At 36.4% G+C, this 21410-nt stretch overlaps 1 protein-coding gene across 1 annotated transcript in view; it reads right to left on the bottom strand.

Annotated features, from left to right (window-relative positions):
* Positions 1–6768: 6768 nt before the first annotated feature.
* The window catches only part of mapk1 (mitogen-activated protein kinase 1), a 32526-nt gene continuing 17884 nt past the window's right edge, over positions 6769–21410 (bottom strand). The window contains exons 2-9 of the mRNA XM_042488066.1: positions 18122–18304; positions 15737–15926; positions 14908–15024; positions 13823–13937; positions 12648–12779; positions 11702–11811; positions 10745–10873; positions 6769–7529 (exon numbers count right to left, since the gene is read on the bottom strand). Coding sequence (XP_042344000.1) covers positions 10757–10873; positions 11702–11811; positions 12648–12779; positions 13823–13937; positions 14908–15024; positions 15737–15926; positions 18122–18304 — 964 coding nt within the window. The 3' untranslated portion in view covers positions 6769–7529; positions 10745–10756. The remainder of the gene's footprint in view (positions 7530–10744; positions 10874–11701; positions 11812–12647; positions 12780–13822; positions 13938–14907; positions 15025–15736; positions 15927–18121; positions 18305–21410) is intronic.

Here is a 21410-nt window from a genome sequence, read left to right as displayed (position 1 = left end):
GCCGAGCTGTCCCGTCTGCGGCCTTATTTATACTGAAATCCTAATTAGCTCCGTGATGCGCAGCGCGCTCTGAATAATGCACAACTACATCCACCACACCGGATGCGCAGTTTAACACTTTAAAGTGGTTTTATTTTTATCTGGATGAGTTGTGTGAGCTGGTTTGGGTCGTAAACATGAATAAAAAAGTGCAGAAAAAACGTTTTGTTATTAGATCTGCCGGTGTTGCCTTCAGGTGCTGCAGGAAATACGAGAGTTGAGAACTGAGCGCGCACGAAAAACAACGTGGATCATGTCTGAACAACTTCTCCAGCAAGGAAATTTGGTTTAAAGCCACATATTTAACCCATACATCACATGAATACATTAATGGCGATAATCAGTAACAACAAAAAGCCAAACAATTCGGAATATATCAATAAACGCTGACATTTGGGATGTTTTATTAACCCTTTGAAACGTTAAACATCAGAAAAAAGGCAATGATCAACTAGAAAAGAGTTGCAAAACATGAGAAAAAGGTGACAAGAAAATAATCATAAAATTATTTTTAAGTAGAGGGGAGGATTATTCGAAAGGCTTATGTTATGCGTTATGCTGATTTTTATTTTCATTCCCTGGTGTAAAGGCAGAAATCAAGCTTGCCCTGTCACCAACTGCTAAAATGGGTTATAAACCAAAAAATCATCCGTTTTTTCTTTTTGCTCTCACTACTCAGCTTTGACTTTACACATAGCTTCAACAGCCTCCAAAAAATGAAAAAGGGGTCGCCTTTTAGCTGCTGCTCCCAAACAAAACAACTGAAAACACGTCCTCATCTTTAAAAACTCTTAAATTTGATCTTCAGAGAGGTACCTGAAGGCAGCAGCAGCCTAGCTACACAGCCGGCTCTACAAATAGCGTCCAATCAGCGAAAAGAAGAATCTCCGGCCGACCAATCAGCTGCAAGGAAAGGCGGGGCTTGAGCTGCACAGCCAATCATCCCGAGGCCAGACTCTGGACGGGCGCGCTCGCGTGTCTATAGGTTGTTTTGGGCTGTGCGCGGCCCCGACACAGACGTGTGCCAAAAGAACCCCACAGCGCGCATGCGTCACCGCATTGCAAGCACGTGGTTAAGAGGAGCAAGTAAACAAACCGCTCAAAAATCAATACAGGTGATTGATGTTTCTACAGATCTTAACTGTAGTTTGATCACGTGTGTTTATCACAGGGTTAAAATAATAGTTTTTAAAGTCAAAAAAATATAATTTTCTTTTGTAAATTTACTTTCTTGTAAATTTACTTAAAACTAATTGTTTCCTTTTATCCAGTTTCATAGCATTTATTAAAACACTAAGAAAAAATGTATACAAGTGCAGATAATGTTTGTTATAATTTGGGTAGTTTTAGCAGGTTGAACCTGAAACCTGAGCAAATTGGCTTGATTTCTTTCAAAAACATGTTTTTGTGCTGATAAATATATGTTGTTTTTTTGTTTATATTGACATGTTTGGGTTTTTTTCTTTATATGAAGAATTATATACTATTATATTAATAATAACAACAACAATAGAAATTTTAAAAAAAAGGAAAAAAAGAAAGTTAAAAAACAACAATGAAATCACTTTTCCTTAACTTGTTTCTTTTTTGTCCCTAAACATTTTTCCCAATCTTGAAAATAAATAAATAAATAAATAAATGCCTAAATCTACCAATTCCTTGCAATTAGTGGAACATTTTTTGCCAAGTTTTCATTTGCCTTTTCCCCATGTTTACAAACATTTAAATACTTGTGAAAGGCATCTGAAAGCAGCACAGATACAAAGGGTTAATTGTTGTGGATAAGTAGCATTTGTTTCAGCTTTTTCAAATAAAATAACGTGTAATAAATTTAGATCATTTTATGGCTTGTAGGCTACAAAAAGTGAATGAAATTAATTTCTGAATCACACTGCTGAGTGGACGACTGTCACTGGACAATACAACAGCGCCCCCTGAAGGACGCGGAGGCATAACGAGTCTGCAGTGCAGTACGATGATCATTCAGTCTGAACATGAGGACTTTATTTGGTTGGACAAATGTATTGTTGTGCATTTTTGTTTAATCCTTCAGAGCATGTGCCAATTGCCAAAAAATATATAAAGGCAATGAGCCACTTTGCAAGAAATGAGCCAAAGATTTGCAAAAAATTAGCAAAAGTTACAGGAAAAGGACCTGAACATGAGTAAAAGAAAGCAAATAAAAAAGAGGAAATTATTTTCTAAAAAATGATGTCCTCATGATAATAATAATAATAATAATAATAATAATAATAATATAACAACAACAATAATAATAATAGTTTGTTTCTTTTTCACTATTTTCAAAACATCTTTTTTCAAGTCCTTTTCTGTCACCTTTTACTTTTTTATTTTTTTTTACAATGTGTGGGACATTTCTTGCAGAGTTGCTCAGTGCCTTTTTCCCAAAGACAAAGTAGAAAGAATTTAGTTAAAGTTACATTTTCATTATTGACACATCACTGCAGAGTCTTAAATACTCAGATAATAAGGTGACTAAAATAGACAACCTTATTTTTGACAAACACTTTAAAAAGTTATTTTTGAGCCCTGAATATTGTAAATTAAGATAACCTTTTTTTTTAATCCCCTAGGGTTATTAAATTTAGAAAATAATAACAAAACAAAAAGGGGCATTCAATAACAGCCTCACTTCATATTTTTATTAAGAATTTTTACTATTCAGCAAAATTAAATGGTATATTTTGTTGCTCCAATAAAGACTTAGGTTGTAACTGTGTGTAATGATAGTTCGCAGTTCAGGAAGTTGTCTGTTTTCTGTTGCCTGTAGAAATCTTACAAAGAGACTTCACAGAGGTGTTAATGAAGGTACGGTGTTTTAATGAACGTCTATTTAAATGTCATGGCAGAGTTGCAAAAAAAAAAAAAAAAAAAAAACATTAAAAAAGTTTTTTTCAAAGTGGCAGTCAGTCTTTAATAATAGCAAAGAAATGCTTCGTTCAAGTCAAATCCTTCACACGACAGCAAAAATAAAACTGACCGATCAATTCAAACAATGTCTATGGCAGGTCAAACAGGAACCTTTAAAATACAACCAAGGATCTTATTTTTATTTTATTTTTTTCCTCTTTCAGAAATGTTAACTACACAATTAAAGGTTTATACTGATCAAAACATACAGAGTGAAGTAGTTCCACTGGAGACAACTCAAACAAGATTAGTGTCTGATAGAAACATAACATTCATTTTACAATAAAAATATCTGCACAAAAACACCCCCCCCAAAAAAGAAAAAACAAAAAAAAAAGGGTAACGCAAAAAAATATAAATGTTTGCTTTTCATCTTTTTAACACAGTCACAAATCACACAGCTGTGGCAACAAATCTCTTTAAAAATTTACAGAACTGAAAGGTAAGGATACCCACCCGCGACCCCCTCCCTCCCGTTAGACTTGATTGTGTTCATTTTTAAGAGCGATACTGCGATTACAAACGGATTCCCGACTGAACAAAAGCTGCACATCAAATCTTGGATATCAAGACTATCAAAAAAGGCACAAACAGACAGGTTGCACAAAGAACTCAGCAGAAGCTTTTTTTATACAACTAATCCCAGTAAGGTTTCCAGTGCCCTTAACGTTTTTAAACTCACCCCCCACCCACCCCCCAAAAAAAGACTATCTACAGGCAAGTCAAGTCCCAGCAGGCACCTCGGATTACAAGTCCCATCCCAACTACTGTAGAAGCAAGTGCATTTCATAACCGTGTGACAGACGGGTGTGTACAGCGAGTGTGAGGAGCACTGGGACAGACGAGTCTTTGACCTCGCGTTCAGAGTCTGCTCAGGCGAAATTTTACAGAGTGCAAAAAAAACGATCATTTCTGCCATGAAGGTTTGGTCATTTCAGATGTCAACAGATGAGATAAATCTCCGTCGACAGAGCCAATGAAACCATTTTTCAAATCAAAAGTTAAATTTGATCTGAATGTGTTTATTTGCTGTTAATACTTTATTTTACAGGTCTCTTATTTCTTAATTTTTTATGTTTCCTGGAGAGAACTGTGTAATTTAATGGAAAATAGAGTTTAAAAGAGCTTCCTTGAAAGGACATCATTAATTAATTACTGGAAACTAGGGACGGTAACAATTAATGACAATCAATTAATCGATCTTTAAATTGAACACGTGAAATTGAATCTATTAATCGATAGGCTGTGCAATGCTGTTAAAGGATGTGTAATATGTTTCCATGAGCTTTGACTGAGACGAAAAACATGGTATTGTTTTTTTCTCAAATAATCATTTATCAACGGTTAATTTTACCAATAACAGATTAAATAAAGTGCTTACAATTTGAAACTATTTCCTCACGGACCCCTGAGGGTCCCCGGACCCTTGGTTGAGAAACACTGACCTAAACGACTCTCTACATCAGCTTATTTTAGCAATTAATTAATTTGATGATGTTCACTTAAACACTAAGGATGCAACAATTAGCTGATTAAATAAATTGTCAAGAATAATTTATCATTTAAGTCATTTATGAAGGTAAAATGTTAATTTGCCTGTTACAGCTTCTCAAAAATATGAGAACTTGCTGTTTTTCTCTGTTTCATATCATCAACCTTCTGTCTCTGAGTTTTGGTGTGATGGTGGGATAAAAAAAAAGGTCATCTGGGAACATGTGATGGGCATTTTCACTATTTTCTGACATTTCTTTTAGAGTTTTTGGTCTAAACTCGACATCAAATGATGATTAAATTGGTTACAGCTCTATTTCTCACTCTTAAATCTTTTTACGAATATTGACAGTTTACAGGCCTGTAAAACACTGAAAACAAGCTCATATTTTTCATCAGGCTAGCTGTCTTTCTTTGATAATTACAGAATAATGTAGCTGACGCCTGGCTGCAGACGTGCGTCCGAACATCGTAACATCACTGTTTGGTGTTGACTGATTGTGGCTTGAGTGCGTTTCAGCCGAGCGTGAGCTTCCTCTCTGAGCCACTTCTCAGTTTCACTTTAACATCATTTATCGAGAATTTTAGAAAAACTCACATTTTAAGTGTGGCTCTTTGGCTCTGTCCACTGTGATTTCATTCGACCGGAGCAGCTCTGCCCTCGAGAGAAATGTTTGTGCGACTCAAACTTGCTTTTTGACATGTTTGCAAATGTAGAATAAGAAAAGTTCGCTCATCTTCTGTTAGAGACATAAAATTAACGAGTTCACAGCTCGCCCCCCATACTTTTGTCACAGATGATATAAATCTCAATCGAAGCAGCTCCGTAGTTCTGAAACTGTCTCATTTTATATTTAAATCTATAATTTTTTTTACTTTAAGTGCCAGCAGAGAAGAATCCATTCAGGTAGATTTAGATTTTAATCTACTTTAGTGTCGTAAATAATACTTTGTTTCATTCATTAGGTCACTCACAGGTCGACGGAGGAGCTTTTAGTTTGAAGCTGCAGCACAGTAACCCACAGTAAAGATCGAGAGGCGTTACCGTGATTACATTTGAGGCCCACTTGTAAACGAAGCGAAAGGACAGCCGTTAAACGCTGCAGTGCTACTCCAACGAAATGACACGGTTGGCTGATGAAGCCACCGAAGCTTGGCTTGTTTGTTTGTTTTTTTCCCTCCAAAGTTTCCACATATATAATCTTAAAAGTCTTACTTCCTTCTGCTTGAAATAAAATCTTCAAATTCAACAGTCTTTAATCAGCAGTTACTGACAAGAGGTGAAAACATGGTCTTGACTTTTGCTGCTGCTTCTTTTTTTTTGTTTTTGTAGTTGTACTGCAGTTGTCGGCGGAAACTGCCAACTGTTATCAGTGTGAAAATGTGCAATTTAAAGCATTTTTTTTTTACAACGGACACAATGTAAAACCTGATCTGTTAGGTTTGAGTATTATTTCAACTGTATCATGTCTGGATCCCATTTTTCAGGTTAAGGAAACAACAGGTTTTGTCGTTTCTGTGTAATTGGTATAAATACAGATATATGGTTATTCTCCTATTTGCAACCACAACAAGACGTCTCAGCATGCAAGATGGAGTTTGGCTAGGGAGACTGAAATCTGTTAACTGAAATTAAATAAGAAAAAACAGACAAAGAAAATGCTGGAGCAAAAGAAACAGGACAAAAAGCACCATGTGATTGGGAAGTGTGATATACCACAAAAAGGTAGAACAGAAAGAGCCTGGGCGCTCTCCCGGCGGATCTGCCCGGCTTGTGTGGCACTTAACATCGTCGTCTTTGTATACAGAGCTTATAACAGTCATGCAAAGGGCACAGTATTATTCTAACAAGGCGGCAAGAGAGAGATTCACAGAGACTGAAGAAGTTAAAAGAAAAATAAACAGGAAGAAAAAGGAGGCACGACAACAGACGGAAAAACAAGTTTTGTGTGACTTCTTGTCCTGACGCAGTAAATTTCCTCGTACAGACTTGTGTGAAATAAACAGACTTTTCCTTTCGGTTTCTCGCGGCTAAGGCAGAAATCGATGGTGAAATCGTTCAATGCACTTGGTAATTTGGTGCATTTGTACACAACTTGACATTTCACTGAAGCCATGAGAAATGAAAACGGGCATTTTTTTTGTGTTTAATAAAAACAAAAAGGATTCACCTTCTATCATCTTTCCTTTAACATAATTTAAGACTCTTTGGGCTATGTATATATATATTTATATTTATATGTATATATTTTGCATTTGGGCCTTCTGTGTGTGTTTGTGTGTGTGTGTGTGTGTGTGTGTGTGTGTGTGTGTGTGTGTGTGTGTGTGTGTGTGTGTGTGTGTGTGTGTGTGTGTGTGTGTGTGTGTGTGTGTTAAGGATTAAAATAGGTCTTTGTTAAAATATACATCCTCAACACCAAGTGATGGCTTTTGGCCCTCGAAGTGTGTGGCTGATTATGTGATTTCATTGCATAAATCAGTTGATTTAATTCAGGTTTTTTCTTTCTTTGAAGAGAGAAAAAGATAAAGATCAAGGTGTCCCTTGTAACAGTGCGACAAAGGTTAGAAAATTCAAAAGACCCCTTTTTATCACGATGGATGATTCTTAGAAGTAATCTACCGTTGTTTGTGCAGTGTAGGCAGAGATGTAACCACGACAGTTGCACCGAGAAAAAAAAAACAAAAAACACAACAGCTAGGTCTTGAATAGGAAAAGCCAGAGCCAAACGCCTTTGATAGACACACAAAAAAAATGTTTATCTTGGCTTAAAACACAAAATCAACCCCCCCAAACTGTAAGCTGTGATGCTGAACCTCCTCCCCCCCTCACCTCCGAGAGAGAGAGAAGAGAGAGAAGAGATAAAAAGAAAGAAGGACCAGAAAATGATTGATTGATTGATTCCTGACGCCATTCCTGAGCAAAGTGGACTTGACGAGTGAGACCCAAGGAATCCAGGTGATGTGGACAAAAGAAGAGAAAATAAAAAACAAAAAAAAAAATATATCACAGCAACAGTGTGGAGGCGAGGAGGAGCAGTGGCAACGCAGAAGCCAGTCCACAGAAACATCTGCAGGGAGAAGACACAGCGGCCACGTGAGAGCTGTCACAGATCTGCTTTCCCTCTTGATTTTACGTCATTTTTGTTTTTCACTTCCCCATTAAACCTGGTTCAATATCACTTTTCTTGTGCTACATTTAGATGCTTCGAACTAGCTATTTAACCCTTTTAAACCTGAGCAAATTGGTTTCATGTCCTCCAAAAAATGCTACAAAAAAGGCAATGACCAGTTTGGGAAAGAAATGTCCCACAAATTGCAATAAATTGGTAAAAGGTGATGAAGAAAATTAACCGAAAATAAGTTTTTAAAAGTAGACAGTTAGAAAATTATGTTATATTTATAAATAATTTAATAAATAATTATATATTTAAAGCTGTATTAGAGAAAAAATGTTTTATCTTTAAATTTTCTGCATTGTTTTGGTAATTTTCTTGGTTGTTTTTTATTTTATTGATTTTTTTATTTTTTGCTTTCTTTTTCTTTTTCAGGTAATTTTACTGTCACTTTTTACTAATTTCTTGCTATTTTTGGACAATGTGTTAAATTGCATATTGCCTTCTCCCAATTTTTCTGAAAGAATTCAAACCGATCTGCTCAGGTTTCAAAAGCTTTAAGGATTATCGTGCATCCCTACAAGAAACGTTTGCTGATGGTTTGTGTTGTTGTCGGCTTTGGGTTAAGGTATTTTGCTCTTTCAGCATCATTGTGTTGTTAATGTGCTAACTGGCATCAAAACTATCTTCTGGTTTTCCCTTTTGAATGATGATTACAGATGACCGCCGTCTGCAGGTATGGAGACTTATTTTGTCTCACGCAGGTGCAGAACGTTCGTGCTAGTTGGCTGCGGTCTTTGAAGGGTGTTTATGTGCAACTTTTTGGCTGAGAAACAGCAACACGAGACGACGCAGCTGGGGTTTTTTTTCGCCTTATCTGGGCCTTAGGGTAACGAAAAACACAACTCTCATTCAGCGATTGTACACTTAAAAAACATACTTGTTCAATTTATTTCAGTATATTTCCCTAAACCCAAAACACTGGACCTTAAAATAATTAAAGTTGGTTAAAAAAAGAAAAAAGAATCTGACTTCACACTTAAAAAAAACAAACCCGATACTATCTTTTTAACATCGCCTCTTCTAATGTAAAGCACAAAGTTTGAGTGACAGGTGACCACCACCAAGACGCAGGTGCAGTGCAGAAACACCACAGCAACGATGTTTTTTTTCATTAAAACTTAAAATATTGACTTACAAATTTCATGCAAGAACATCACATTCATTTAATAAAGCATTTACAATTATTGTAATTAAAGCATACGTTTCTTTGATTGTTATGTGTTATGTGAGCACAGTCGCAATGTTACTGCAGCCACAAGCTGCTAATGATCGACTTATAGATACATTCACAGAAGTTAGAGAGTGAAATAAGAAAATGTGAAAATGCATTTTAAACTAAAGAGAGGAAACACAGTAATTACATGTGCTAGCACACAGTGGATAATGGGCCATAAAGTGTAGCAGTGATGGTTATTATCACAACAAGAGGCCTGTCGAGGAGCAGCTGGTGGCGAGCAGAGATCAGCGGGCGAGAGACACATCTGAGTGTCGTTAGTGTGGGAAATGACAACTTAATCTCCTTTTTGACCGTTTTTAATAATTATATACTATCCCTCCAGTATTGATTGGTTTGTTTGTGATCAAAGTTTTCTTTTATTGACATTGTTGGTCCCTTAAGTGATATTTTTATTCCATCTTTTTTCTGCAGTTTTGCCTTTTAGACACTGATTTTATGTATTGTTGTCACTCATTTCAAGAATGACCTGTTCACAGAAATGTGCAGTACGATTAATGTCAATAAAAGAAAAGTTTGATCACAAAAAAAAAAATGTCGGCCCCTTAAAGTTATAGTGGATGTACAGTCAGTGTATTACGTACAGCCGCCGGCGGTCGGCCCGCTCCAAGTTTGTAAAAACAGATATCAACCCAAATGTATTTGAACCACTTTAAAGCAATTCTACATCAAGGTGTGGCACATTTAAGTGCCATAAAACTCGCTATTTTCTTCTGCCTTTAGATCAAAATTCCATGAATTATGTCTGCTTAAAAATGTCATAGTTGTTTAAAAGAAGAACAGGGTTGAATTATTTTTGGATATGTTACTCTCAAAGTTAGATGCCAGTGCTGCTTTTAGAAAAAAACATGAAAAGACAAGCTCAAACAGAGTAATAAATTTAAATAAAGTATACAAAATGAAAATAAAAAACTTTTCTGTTTTTTACCTTAATTTTATTCTATTTCTCCTTATTTTCAGGTTATTTTCTGTTAACTGTTTTTTACTTACTAATTTCTTGCAAGTTTTTTGGGCCATGTCTTGTGAAGTTGCTTGCTGTCTCCCAAATATTTTGTAAGAACTCAAACCAGTTTGCTCAGGTTTCAAAGGGTTAAAAAAAAATCATGATACAATTTTCAACACAATTTGCTGATTCAAGATTCAAAGGACCGCATGAAGCTATTCAAAAACCGAAATGGTTTTTGAGCAATTCTCCATCAAGGTGCTCAGGTGTGCCACTTTTAGGCGCCATTAAAGTTACCATCTTCATCTGCCTTTAGAGCAAACTGCCATCAACTACGTCTCTTTAAAAACATCACAGCTGTTTAAAGGAAGAATATGGCGACTTTATTTTTGGAAATGTTACTCTCAAAGTTGCCAGTCCTGCCTCTAGAAAAAAAAAACGTAAATACAAGCACTAACGAGTGTGTAGGACCTTTTCAAGTTTTGCTTTGGCTGCAAACTGACAGCAATAAAGTTTAATTATACTTGGTGCTGTACCTTTGAAGCACACGTTCACATGGATTGTTTTTAAAGTGGTTTATCCTGGAGAAGAACTCTACTTCAAACTCCACAAAAGCAAAATTTTAATCTATATTACAGTGCACTGTGAGAGGTCTTTGCTTTGGCTCTTAAGTGGCGAGTTGTTAAATTTACCCCAAACGAGAATCAGTAGTTTTTACAGCCACTCACTCGCAGTTTTAGTGGTTAAAGTAGTTTTCATGATGGACTCTCAACTGTGCTGCATTTTCAAAGCAGAGGCGGGGACGAGGATCACACTTGAAAAGCTGGTTGTTTCAAGACTTCAGTAGTTAAACTGTTCTATACCTGCAGCTCTGAACACTGTCCCTCTCTGAAGTTCACCTCACCTGGACTGCAGATGATGTGGGCTTACCTGTGTGAGATGTTAAGACCTAAAGCCGGGCTGGAAACGTGCAGTTTCTTCAAAGATGAGCTCCTTCAGTGTCTCTTTGGGTAGGTCATCCAGCTCCATGTCAAACTTGAACGGGGCCTCGGCAACGGGCTGCACAGGGGAGCAGAGAAGACGTTTGTGTAAATGTGCAACGAAAAACTTTTGTTGTTGATCCCAGTCAGCGTTTCACAACAAAGCGGCTAAATCGAATGCACCAACAAGCCTTTGAAAACCTGTGCAATTTGGTTTGATTTCTTTTGAAAACATGGTGGAAAAATGGAAACTTGGCAAAAAAAAGCCCACGAATTGCAATCAATGTGTAAAAACCTAAAAATGTGTTTTGAATAAGAGGAGAGGATTCTTAGAAAATGATCACAAAAGGGAAAAAGTTTATCTTGCTAATTGTAAAATTTTTATTTCAAATTTATTTAATGTATAATTTTTTTTTAAATGTTGTTTTCCTGTTTTTGTTTGGGTTTTTTTTTTACCTTTTTTTTTCTTTTAGGGCTGCAACTAATGATTATTCTGATAATCGATTAATTGGTCAATTATTTTTTCGATTAATCGGATTTTTTAAAAATATAAATAATAATAAAATAAGCATTTTTTTCTCCCATTACTTTGTTCGAAAAACAGATTATCATTGACAACAGTGCTAAACTGCAGCGCATAAACATCCCTGAGCTGTCAAAATAATAACTATTAATTAAATATGAAACAATTCAAAAACTAAATGCTGACAGTTTTTGATTCGTTGTTGCAGCCCTACTTTTTAAAATGTATTTAGTTTTAACTTTTATTTACTATTTTCCTGCAAATCGATATAATTTTCTAAGATGGCAAAAAAACCTTTAAAACCTTAATATCTTGAATTCCAAAAAATTACATATCGTCATGAAAAACAGGCTGACATGTAACAGCCCGAGACGACTGTCTCACCTCATCTGTGGGGTCGTAATACTGCTCCAGGTAAGGGTGCGCCAGGGCCTCCTCCACCTCGATCCTCTTGTGAGGGTTAAAGGTCAACATCTTGTCCAAAAGGTCCAGAGCTGCAACATAAAGAGGAGAAGATTCAACATGATTCAGAAACAACAATGAGCCTGTATGTCCAGTGGAGGGAGCCATCGCACCCTGCATGCTGCAGAAATGCATCACTGACTCCGAAAATTCAGAGCTGTCTGAGAGGATTCTGTTGAGCTGCTGCATGTTTAACCCTTTGAAACCTCGATTGACAGCCATTTAGATTTGCTGTGTTCAGCAGTCTTTCGCAAGCTATTTAACCCTTTGAATCCTGAGCAAATTGGCATAATTTATTTGGAAAAAAAAAAGCAATGACAAGCAGAAATGTGCCACAAAATTCAGGAAATTAGTAAAAAGTGACAAGAAAATGGGAGGGGTGTGCAGGGTTGATTAATTTTTTTTTTTTTTAAGGGAAAAAATGTCCAGAAAGCAATATGTACAATGACTATATTTTACCATTTTGAAAATTGTTAGGGGAAATAAAATCTTTAACTTTTTTTACTAATAACTTAATAGTTTTTGACCATGAGTTGTTCCCCATGTTTTTGAAAGAAATCAAACCAATTTGCTCAGGTTTCAAAGGGTTAAAAATTACCAATGAGAGGCAAAGCAGGATAAAGGCTCATTGCTCTTCAACCTTCTCATCCACAAAACATTTCCTCTTGCTCTGCTTGATTGCTGTGGTGATGGGCAAAACAGTTTGTCTCTTTGCTACCTGCAGCTTCTTCATAAAATTAATTTCTGTCCCAAAATTGTTCAGCTGTGAAATTTCTCCGTTGTCTGCAGCACAGTCGCTAAAAGATGAATAATTTCTATATATTCCATGAAAAGTGTTTGTCAATGCAGAGTTTGTCAAAGTCCTGACCTTTGGGATCGGCGTTGGGGAAGAGGCGATTCCACGGCACTTTGCAGCGCAGAGGCAGCGACAAAAGGTAGTTTCTGGCCTTAATGTTGATGATGCAGTTGAGATCCTCCTGAGAGGGAGAACCCAGGATCCCTGAGGGACGAACAGAAGATTAAAAACGAGAATTACTTTCTGATTCAGACATTAGGCAACTCAAAATGAAACACGCTGTCTGCTGATTTACACAGCCACTGCTTAAAGTTTTTAGTAGCAGTCTGAAAGCACAACACAATGACAGATGGGGGACGCAATATGTGGTCTAGCACCAAGACACCAAAAGCACAACTTTATAAATGAATATTAACAGCTACAGAATCTATGGACAGACACCAAGAGGTTGTTTCTGCTGACAGAGTGTGAAAGTTTGATTCAAGTCTAAAACTGTTAAATCTTTTCATGCAGACTGAACCGACACTGGATTTTTCTCCACTTAGAGGAAAACATAAATTGACACCATGAACATACTCATGATATAGTGTGTGTATATATATATATATAAAATTAAGAGAGAGAGAGAGAGAGATGGGCTTTATATATATATATTATTCTTTGTTTTCCATTTTAATATTAGCTGATTTTAACTATCAGCTATATAAGCACAATTATTTCATCGGTAAAAAATGCTTCCTCTCCTAATTTACACTCAATATTATTGATTTAGAACATAATTACTATTAAATACAATATATTAAATACAGTATAACCAAAGAACATATTTAAGATTTGACTGGAATAAAACTCTAAAATCTTCTGTAAAACGTTTTGAAACAATCTTTCTTCTTGTCAAAAAAAAATTAATAATTAAAAATAATTTATAAATATATTTATGTAACACAATTATTAAAATAAATACATTTAGTTCTCTTAACATTTTTTTCCTTTTTTCTAACAATTTTTTAATTGTTCTTTGTCACCTTTTACTTCTTTTTTGCAATTCAGTGAACATTTCTTGCCAAGTTGCGCATTGCCTTTTTTCCCCATGTTTTTTCAAAAGAAATCAATTTGCTCTGCTATCAAAGGTTTTAATGCTTATGAATGACAATGAAGTGATGTTGATCCAGGTGTCAAAGGGTTAAAAAACAACAGTACAGTATCACATAAATCGCAAGAACACTGCGCATCAAGAGAATTATTACCCAAAATGTGGTTAAGTTGATCCAAGTAGTGCTTCCCGGGAAAGATTGGCCTGTTGGACAACATCTCAGCGAGGATGCAACCCACCGACCAAATGTCTATGGACTTGGTGTAGCCCTGAAAGTGAGGAGCACGAAGACACGGTCATGACAATTTTTCAACTATGTCATACATAACATGATTGCAAACTGTGTTAAGTTAAATTTAACTGGGTCCAGTTAGATATTAAGGCCTTAATTATGGCAGTGTTAGAGCTAATTCTTCTAATTCTTTAAATCATTTAGATTATCTGCAGAATTTAGAATGCAAAGTTTATTAATAATATTGAAAGGGAACTTTAATGCAACTGATGAAATCAAATTCAGTGTTGCCAACGAAAGGTCGAAGAAAAAATATACTGCACCAGCATAGTTAAAGTTCTTTCCCAGCATCTTTAATTTGAATATAAATGCAGGGACTAGGATTTCAAACAAAAGTTTAAACCAAAAGTATTCTGGCCATATATTGAATTCCAAACAGCTGAAATACCAGAGGCACAGGCACAGCATGACATATCTGCTGCAGCAGAGGCAGGTGTCCATTATGATCAACTGAAACTGCAAACCTGGCTGAAGCCTGCACTCTACAACTCTATTCTCTCATCTATTTTTTCTCTTCCTGCAGCTACAAGCCCCTCCCACAGGTAAAACCTACACAAAGCTGTGCAAATACGAGTACAATGTGCTAAAATGATCAAAATAAATACTTCATTGCATCAGAGGTAACGCCACACAGCAGAGCAACCTCGTGTGTTTTTATATTTCACATTATATTAATATAATCAGTGCATCCTGTGGTTAAAATGATCCAGTTAATCATAATTTATGTAATAATTTCTAACTTCGCAAAAAACACACAGTGAATCTGGCACCCTACGCTACAAAGACGAGTCTGTGTAGCAGGTGAAAAATCCTGTTCGCCCGGCAGCGCCTGTGACGACACATTTCAGGTGTAACTTGGCAAAACAAGGAAAAAAATCCTCAAAATATTCACCCATCTGTTTTATTATTCACATATCAACATGTCTACAGCAGGTGAGGACACTCACCTTGGAGTTGAGCATAATCTCGGGTGCTCGGTACCAACGAGTGGCGACGTACTCTGTTAGGAAACCGGTGTGATCGTGGTCAGGATCAGCCACACGAGCCAAACCAAAATCACAGATCTGCAGAGAGACGAGTGACAAGTTGGTTAGTGACTGCAACGATAGAGGATACAAGATCTAAATAAGCTGGTAGTTATTTCATTCACAACTTAAAAACCCTTTCCAGGTTAGTTATGCTATTCAGAGCCTTTACAGAAAGATGACAGTTTGTACTTGTCAGTTTATTATTTTTTTAAAAATATTTCTTTATTATTTTACTTTGTGCTGTTATCCTACCACTAACCTCTTATCTACAGATTAGAGGATTTTAATCAGTACCTATTTATTTATTTTATTATTATTATTATATTATTATTATTATTATTATTATTATTATTATTATTATTATTACTGCTACTACTACTACTACTACTACTACTACTACTACTACTACTTGTGGTGTTTTTAATGAGTGCGCTTATTTAGTGCTTTACTTAATTACAAAGTATTACTTTTTATTCATATGCTTGTCTGTGTGTGTCAGTGTGTGTCAATTTGTTTGTATGAAAAACACCGCACAAATAAAGTCTGATTGACTAAAATGTAACCTAAAACGATAACAGGCTGAATGCTGAAATGTTTGGCATTAACCCACTGACCAATATTAAATTTGGATTATATGTAACAGAAAATAAGCCTTTGTATCACCCCAATGTATTCTCTCTTTAAGACACTCAAAAAGTTCTCAAAAGCATGCACATTGAGACACGACAAACAAAAAACTAAACTCTACCTTGAGATCACAGGTGGTGTTGAGCAGAAGGTTGGAGGGCTTCAGGTCGCGGTGCAGCACGTTGGCAGAGTGGATGTACTTGAGCCCTCGTAGGATCTGGTAGAGGAAGTAGCAGATGTGGTCGTTGCTCAGGTGTTGAGTCTTCAGGAGCTTGTACAGGTCTGTCTCCATGAGATCCTGCACAATATATCTGCACGGTGCCAGGTCAAAGAATCGCTACTTTTATACGGTGGAAACACACTCCTTGTAAAAGCATAAAAATGTAAAAAAAATACATAACATTGTACAGTGTGAATGAGTCAGATTTTTATTCCCATCTGGGCCGCATAAGTACGTCAAACAAAAGGTGTCCCACAGGTCTGAGCAATCAACCCAATAGTGACCTAAACTGAAAATTATGACTTCGTTACAGGCCTAATTTCAATCACAGCAATATGTTTCATATTTTATTCCTTCACGCATGCTGCCATTTAACATAGTCCTAATACATGACCATCTGTTTTGCTTTCTGGTTATTTTTTACTTCTTCTCTGCACTTTTGTATCCAAACTACATTTAGGTTTTACTGCCACACTCACACTTTGTTAGTATTGCAAAAAAATAAAAAACCTTGCATATTTAAACTCAGACAACTGCCCTTATTTTGTTGTCCCTGCAGGCTGGCAAGGCCATGAAAAGACAATCAAACTGTAGAAGTATTTGGTCGAACTCTCAAATCTGAGGTTTCATGGTCATTGAAGGTTGGCTTGGCAGTTTGTGTGTTTTGTTTGTACCACTGAGCAAAAAATCCTATTTCTTCTGCACCTTTATTTTGATCTGTTTTCAAGACCAGTACAGCTGCAACACACTTAGTTTGTAGTGTACACAACATGCACCTACCAACTACGTCAGGGCAAATTTTTAAAACCATACATTCTCTGAAACTAAAATCACTACTCCTTATCACAACACACACACCTCCTTCTGCTTGTGACTGGTTGCAGTGTCAGCCATGGAAGAACACAAGAGGGCGAAAGGGGAGCTAATTAAAATCCCACAAAAGAATGGGAAGGCTAGTCTGTGGGAGTACTTCGACTTGTTTGTCGAGAGTGAGACCTCAGAGTGCAAAGGGGTGTGCTTTGTCGCTGTTGCAATACGATTTTAAAATATGATAGCAAGAGGACCAGGACAAAATAAAATAAGCCTGTTTAGCTGATGCTGTTGCTCCTGTGTGCGTGCCCGTGTTACTTTCAGCATTATTTTCGATATCCAGGTTTAGACTTCGGTGCTTGCTTCAAATGTGGGCTCGGGCTTCATTTTTAAGCCTGTGCAGATCACTAACTCATACCATACACCCTGTGAAATCTCAGGAAGGTATGAAGGTATGAAATATTACAAACCGCCCAAGCCAAGTGCATATGCTCGTTCTTATCTGGTGAGAGGGCCTTACGACAGAGAGGAGAGCTGCTGGAGGAGGGCAGTATGGATAAACTCTGGCGTAATTTTCCAAAAACCGCCAACCCCAGATTTAAATGAGCTGGTGCTCTTGTCACTACAATGTACTGAAGTCCATGTGGGGTCTAAATAACTACGTGACAGAGAGCTCATTTCTGTGTAGGAGAGATGTTTTATCTTGAATGGTTTATTGTTCTGTTTGGGTGAATGCTCATCTGATCTGGCAAGCAGGAAGCAGTAAGATGTGTAGCTGCAGGCTTCGGTCACAGCCATTTCTTTTAGTTAAGACAGAGTGTAAAACTACACACGCTGTGTTATAAAACTGACAGCAACTATCCGCTCTACCAGTGTGCTACTGTTGCTGCTGGGCTACAGTGAAGAGCGTCTCTGCCAAATATATGGTGACAGGTGGTTATTATGTAATAAAACACAACAGAAAACCTCTATTCAACTACAAAAGCTGGAGTGTAAAACCAACTTCACTTTGACAGGAAAAAAGTCATTTTAAATGTTTGAAATTTGTTGGAATAAAAGCACAAATATCAGTGGAAATATAAACTGCTTCTAATAATGTTAAAATTGCAAGAAAAAGACTATCAATGTCATGTACCTGGTGTCCATAAAATAAACTTAGATTGGTGTGTGTAACTTTTAAAATGACTATTTTTTACAGTATCATTTGGTGTATTTATCCTTCTTTCTCTGCACTTCTGGTCAGCAATTAAACATCGACAACTACTACATTTTCTTTTTTATTTTCTTTTTTTTTACTTTTACTGAACTCATATTTCACCAGGTAAGTCCCGTACAACGTATTTTGCATGTGGAGCTGAGAATTACGTGCACAGCTCAGTTTTTACGTGCTCTGCTGTGCGTATGCACGTGGTAACTCGAGGCTTGCACTTAAAATACATAAGGACAAAACAATGAGCAGTGTATGTAAAAGGATACACGTCCTTCATCTGGTCAATGGTTGGTGTGCGGATGATGTCGTTGATGCTGATGATGTTCTCATGTTTGAAGCGCAGAAGGATTTTGATCTCTCTCAGGGTGCGTTGGCAGTACGTCTGGTGCTCAAAAGGACTGATCTTCTTAATGGCCACACGAATCTTGTTGTCCCGGTCATAGGCAGAGCTGGAGAATTTAAAAAAAAAAACAACAAAAAAACACAAAAGCAAAAAAATTAGTCCCAACGTTGAAGGAGCAACAAACTTAAAAGATTAAAAAATAAAAACATGATCAGAACAGCATTACCAAATCACTTTTTTTTCTTCCTGTGGTTTGCCAATGAAAAGCTTTTAACGTGAAGCAGCAACAGCAGGAGATGCTCGGTTTGCATTAGCGGTATCTTAACGAGGCAAATACACAGCTGACACAATGTGGAGCGAAAAACAATGCTGCAGTATGTGTTTGGTAAAAGTATGAGGAGGAATGTAGGAGTGGCGCAAACCTCCAAAACACAGAAAACCTTACTCAAGCTAGTCAAGTACCTAAAATTTAGCACCATGACACACAGCTAAATTCAGTTCAGAGAGCTTAATCCAGCGACCAAACATGGTGCCAAAATTACAGAGGATGCAGAGAAATTACTTATGATCAAGCCGTGCTTCTGCTCGACAAACCACAGTGCATCTAAAGTATGCTAAAGAGTCAGAGGGAGACGGGCACAAGAGCTTGATCAAGATAAGCTCACCTCGCTCTGGTTTCCCACACCTCTTATGACTACACAGTGCAAAGTGTGGCGCAACTTAAAGCTGAAGTTGTGACACTATCAATGTATCATACTTTGGACTGCAGCTTATATAACAATGCTTTTTTGTTCAAATACAGCTCTAACTTTCAGAGTTTTTAAGAGGTAAACACTGAGAATAACCACCAGATGTATGCAGTCTATGGTTATCAAGCAAAAGGTTTTTTGTTTTTTTAATATCATCTGTGTTTCTAAGATCTAAGATTATCTAACTTTTTATAACATCAAAGACATTTAACACATACTTTAGATATTTCTGAATCAGTTCAAGGCCTGGAAAACGTATTTCCATGTTCCACAACATTAATGAGAACAAGAGAGGCTGATTACTGTTTGCATCCTTAGTTTTAGTTTTCACCGGTAATATAATTTCTAAAATTCAGTAAATATATTCTTAATATTCATCTAATATTTCATGACGTCCTAAACATTTAACACATACTTTTTATTGTTTTAATTCAATTCAAGGCCTGGAAAACTTATTTCCACATTCCAGGACTTTAATTAGAGCAAGAGAGACTGATCACTGTTTGAATCATTAGTTTTAGTTTTCACCAGTAAAATAATTTCTAAAATACAGTAAATATATTTTAAACATTTCTATGAGATTGTATGATGTCCTAGACATCTATCACATACTTTTGATTATATTGAATCAATTCAAGGCCTGGAAAACTCATTTTCCCATTCCAGGATGTTAACAAGAACAAGAGAGGCTGATTACAGTTTGCATTTTTACTTTATAAACGCATGTATGCTCCAACAGAGACATCAAAATATTTATCAAAAGACAGTTAGTAGCAGATATTCTTCACTGATATCCCACCCAGTAATACCAGTTAAAATTCATCTTGAGTGGGTATGAATGTTAGCAAGCAGCTTAGCTTCAATTTGAAATACTGGCATCTGAAATCGCACATACAGGAAATGATGAAGTATGTTTGCATGCTTGGGATGCCTGAGTCTGGCAGATCTCACACTAAAGCCAGAGAGGAGGCAATAAGTTACTGCACAGAGCTCAGGAGCTCAGGAGGTCTGTGCCAGCTGCATCACACACACCACACACCACATGTAATTTACTGTCAACTAGGGGTAAAATAAAATCAAAAAACAATATCACAATATTTTAGAGTATTTTTGCAATAACTAAATTCTTGATGACATAACAAAATACTGAGAAAATAATAATTTCAATTTTAAGACCATACAGTTGCGATAGAACAAGCGTTATAGTTATATATGCCACAATAAATGTTACAGTTTGCCTTTTTAGTAAAAATTAAACTTTTTTTTTAAGCTAATTAACAACAGTAACTCAGAGTGAGGTTCAGATTCTGGATAAAATATAAATGGTACAACAAATAAAATCAACCATGAATTACATATCTAAACAGTTTCCATATACAAAATGTACCCTTGAATATATTATTAGTAAATGTATAAAATAAAGTCAAATTATTGCCAAATTATGACATGAATTTTTCTTAATATCTTAAAAATTATACCTGTATTTTTTTAAATAACATATTTACCCCTGCTGGTGTCAAATATACTCCTGAAAGAAGAAAAAAAAAGACAGAAATTTTGCTCATCATGCAAAAAAAAAAAAAAAAAAAAGTTTAAAAAATGGCTCAATTTTCAATAGCTAGACTGGATGAAGACATACTGGAGCATCTTTTCATGAGGAGACTTACAGAAAATCAAGATAATAATAGATTGGGCACTTCAACAAAACAAAACTCCTGTGTATTTTCAGAAATTAACAAAGAAATCTCAGCATGCCCTTTGGTATTAACAGCAGAAAAACATGGTGCAAATCTAGCCACCTTTTTGCTTCCAGGTCCTTTTCTCCTGTGGATAAGGCTCAACATTTACTAATTTGCATCAACAGGTATTAACATGTTCAGTGATCCCTGCGGTCTTTTGAGAGCATTGGATTTTTTTGTTTACTCTGCTTGCTTTTAATTGTTTTCCGTTGTGTCACTGTGCTGAAACAGCATTTTTTTTTTTTTTTTTAGCTGCTGGCAGGTTCAGGTGTGTGTTGGGAGTTTGGGAGTGATGATTAAGTTAGTGTAGTCCAAAAAAAACATATTAATGATTAACAAATTAATGATTCCAAGCAAAATGCACTAAAAACCAACAAGAGGAGTTTCTGTCTGAGTGTGTCTACACCCAGCGGAGTAATTGTCTCGCTCTGATCTGAAATCTTGGCCCAGCCTGCAGTGAGACACCACCTCCACACCATTCCAGGTACAGACATGTCCACTGTTGAATTTCTGGCTCTTTTCACTGGCTAAATGGCCGTCTCAGCTTCCCCACGCTCACTCAGCCTGGGATATTTTGAATTCCCACACAAAGGTCTAAATCTGCATCTTGTATTCCGACTTTAACTCCCTAAAGCCGTCATCTCTGTTCTGTTTATAAATCCAATAAAATGGCAATAAAAATGTTTGTGTGTTGAATACAAGTGCTGTGTGATTTATGCTGGGT

The sequence above is a fragment of the Plectropomus leopardus genome, chromosome 6, assembly GCF_008729295.1.
Source record: "Plectropomus leopardus isolate mb chromosome 6, YSFRI_Pleo_2.0, whole genome shotgun sequence".
Taxonomy (NCBI): Eukaryota; Metazoa; Chordata; class Actinopteri; order Perciformes; family Serranidae; genus Plectropomus; species Plectropomus leopardus.
The sequence above is the reverse complement of the archived record's forward strand: the minus strand, read 5'-3'. Positions and strand labels throughout refer to the sequence as shown.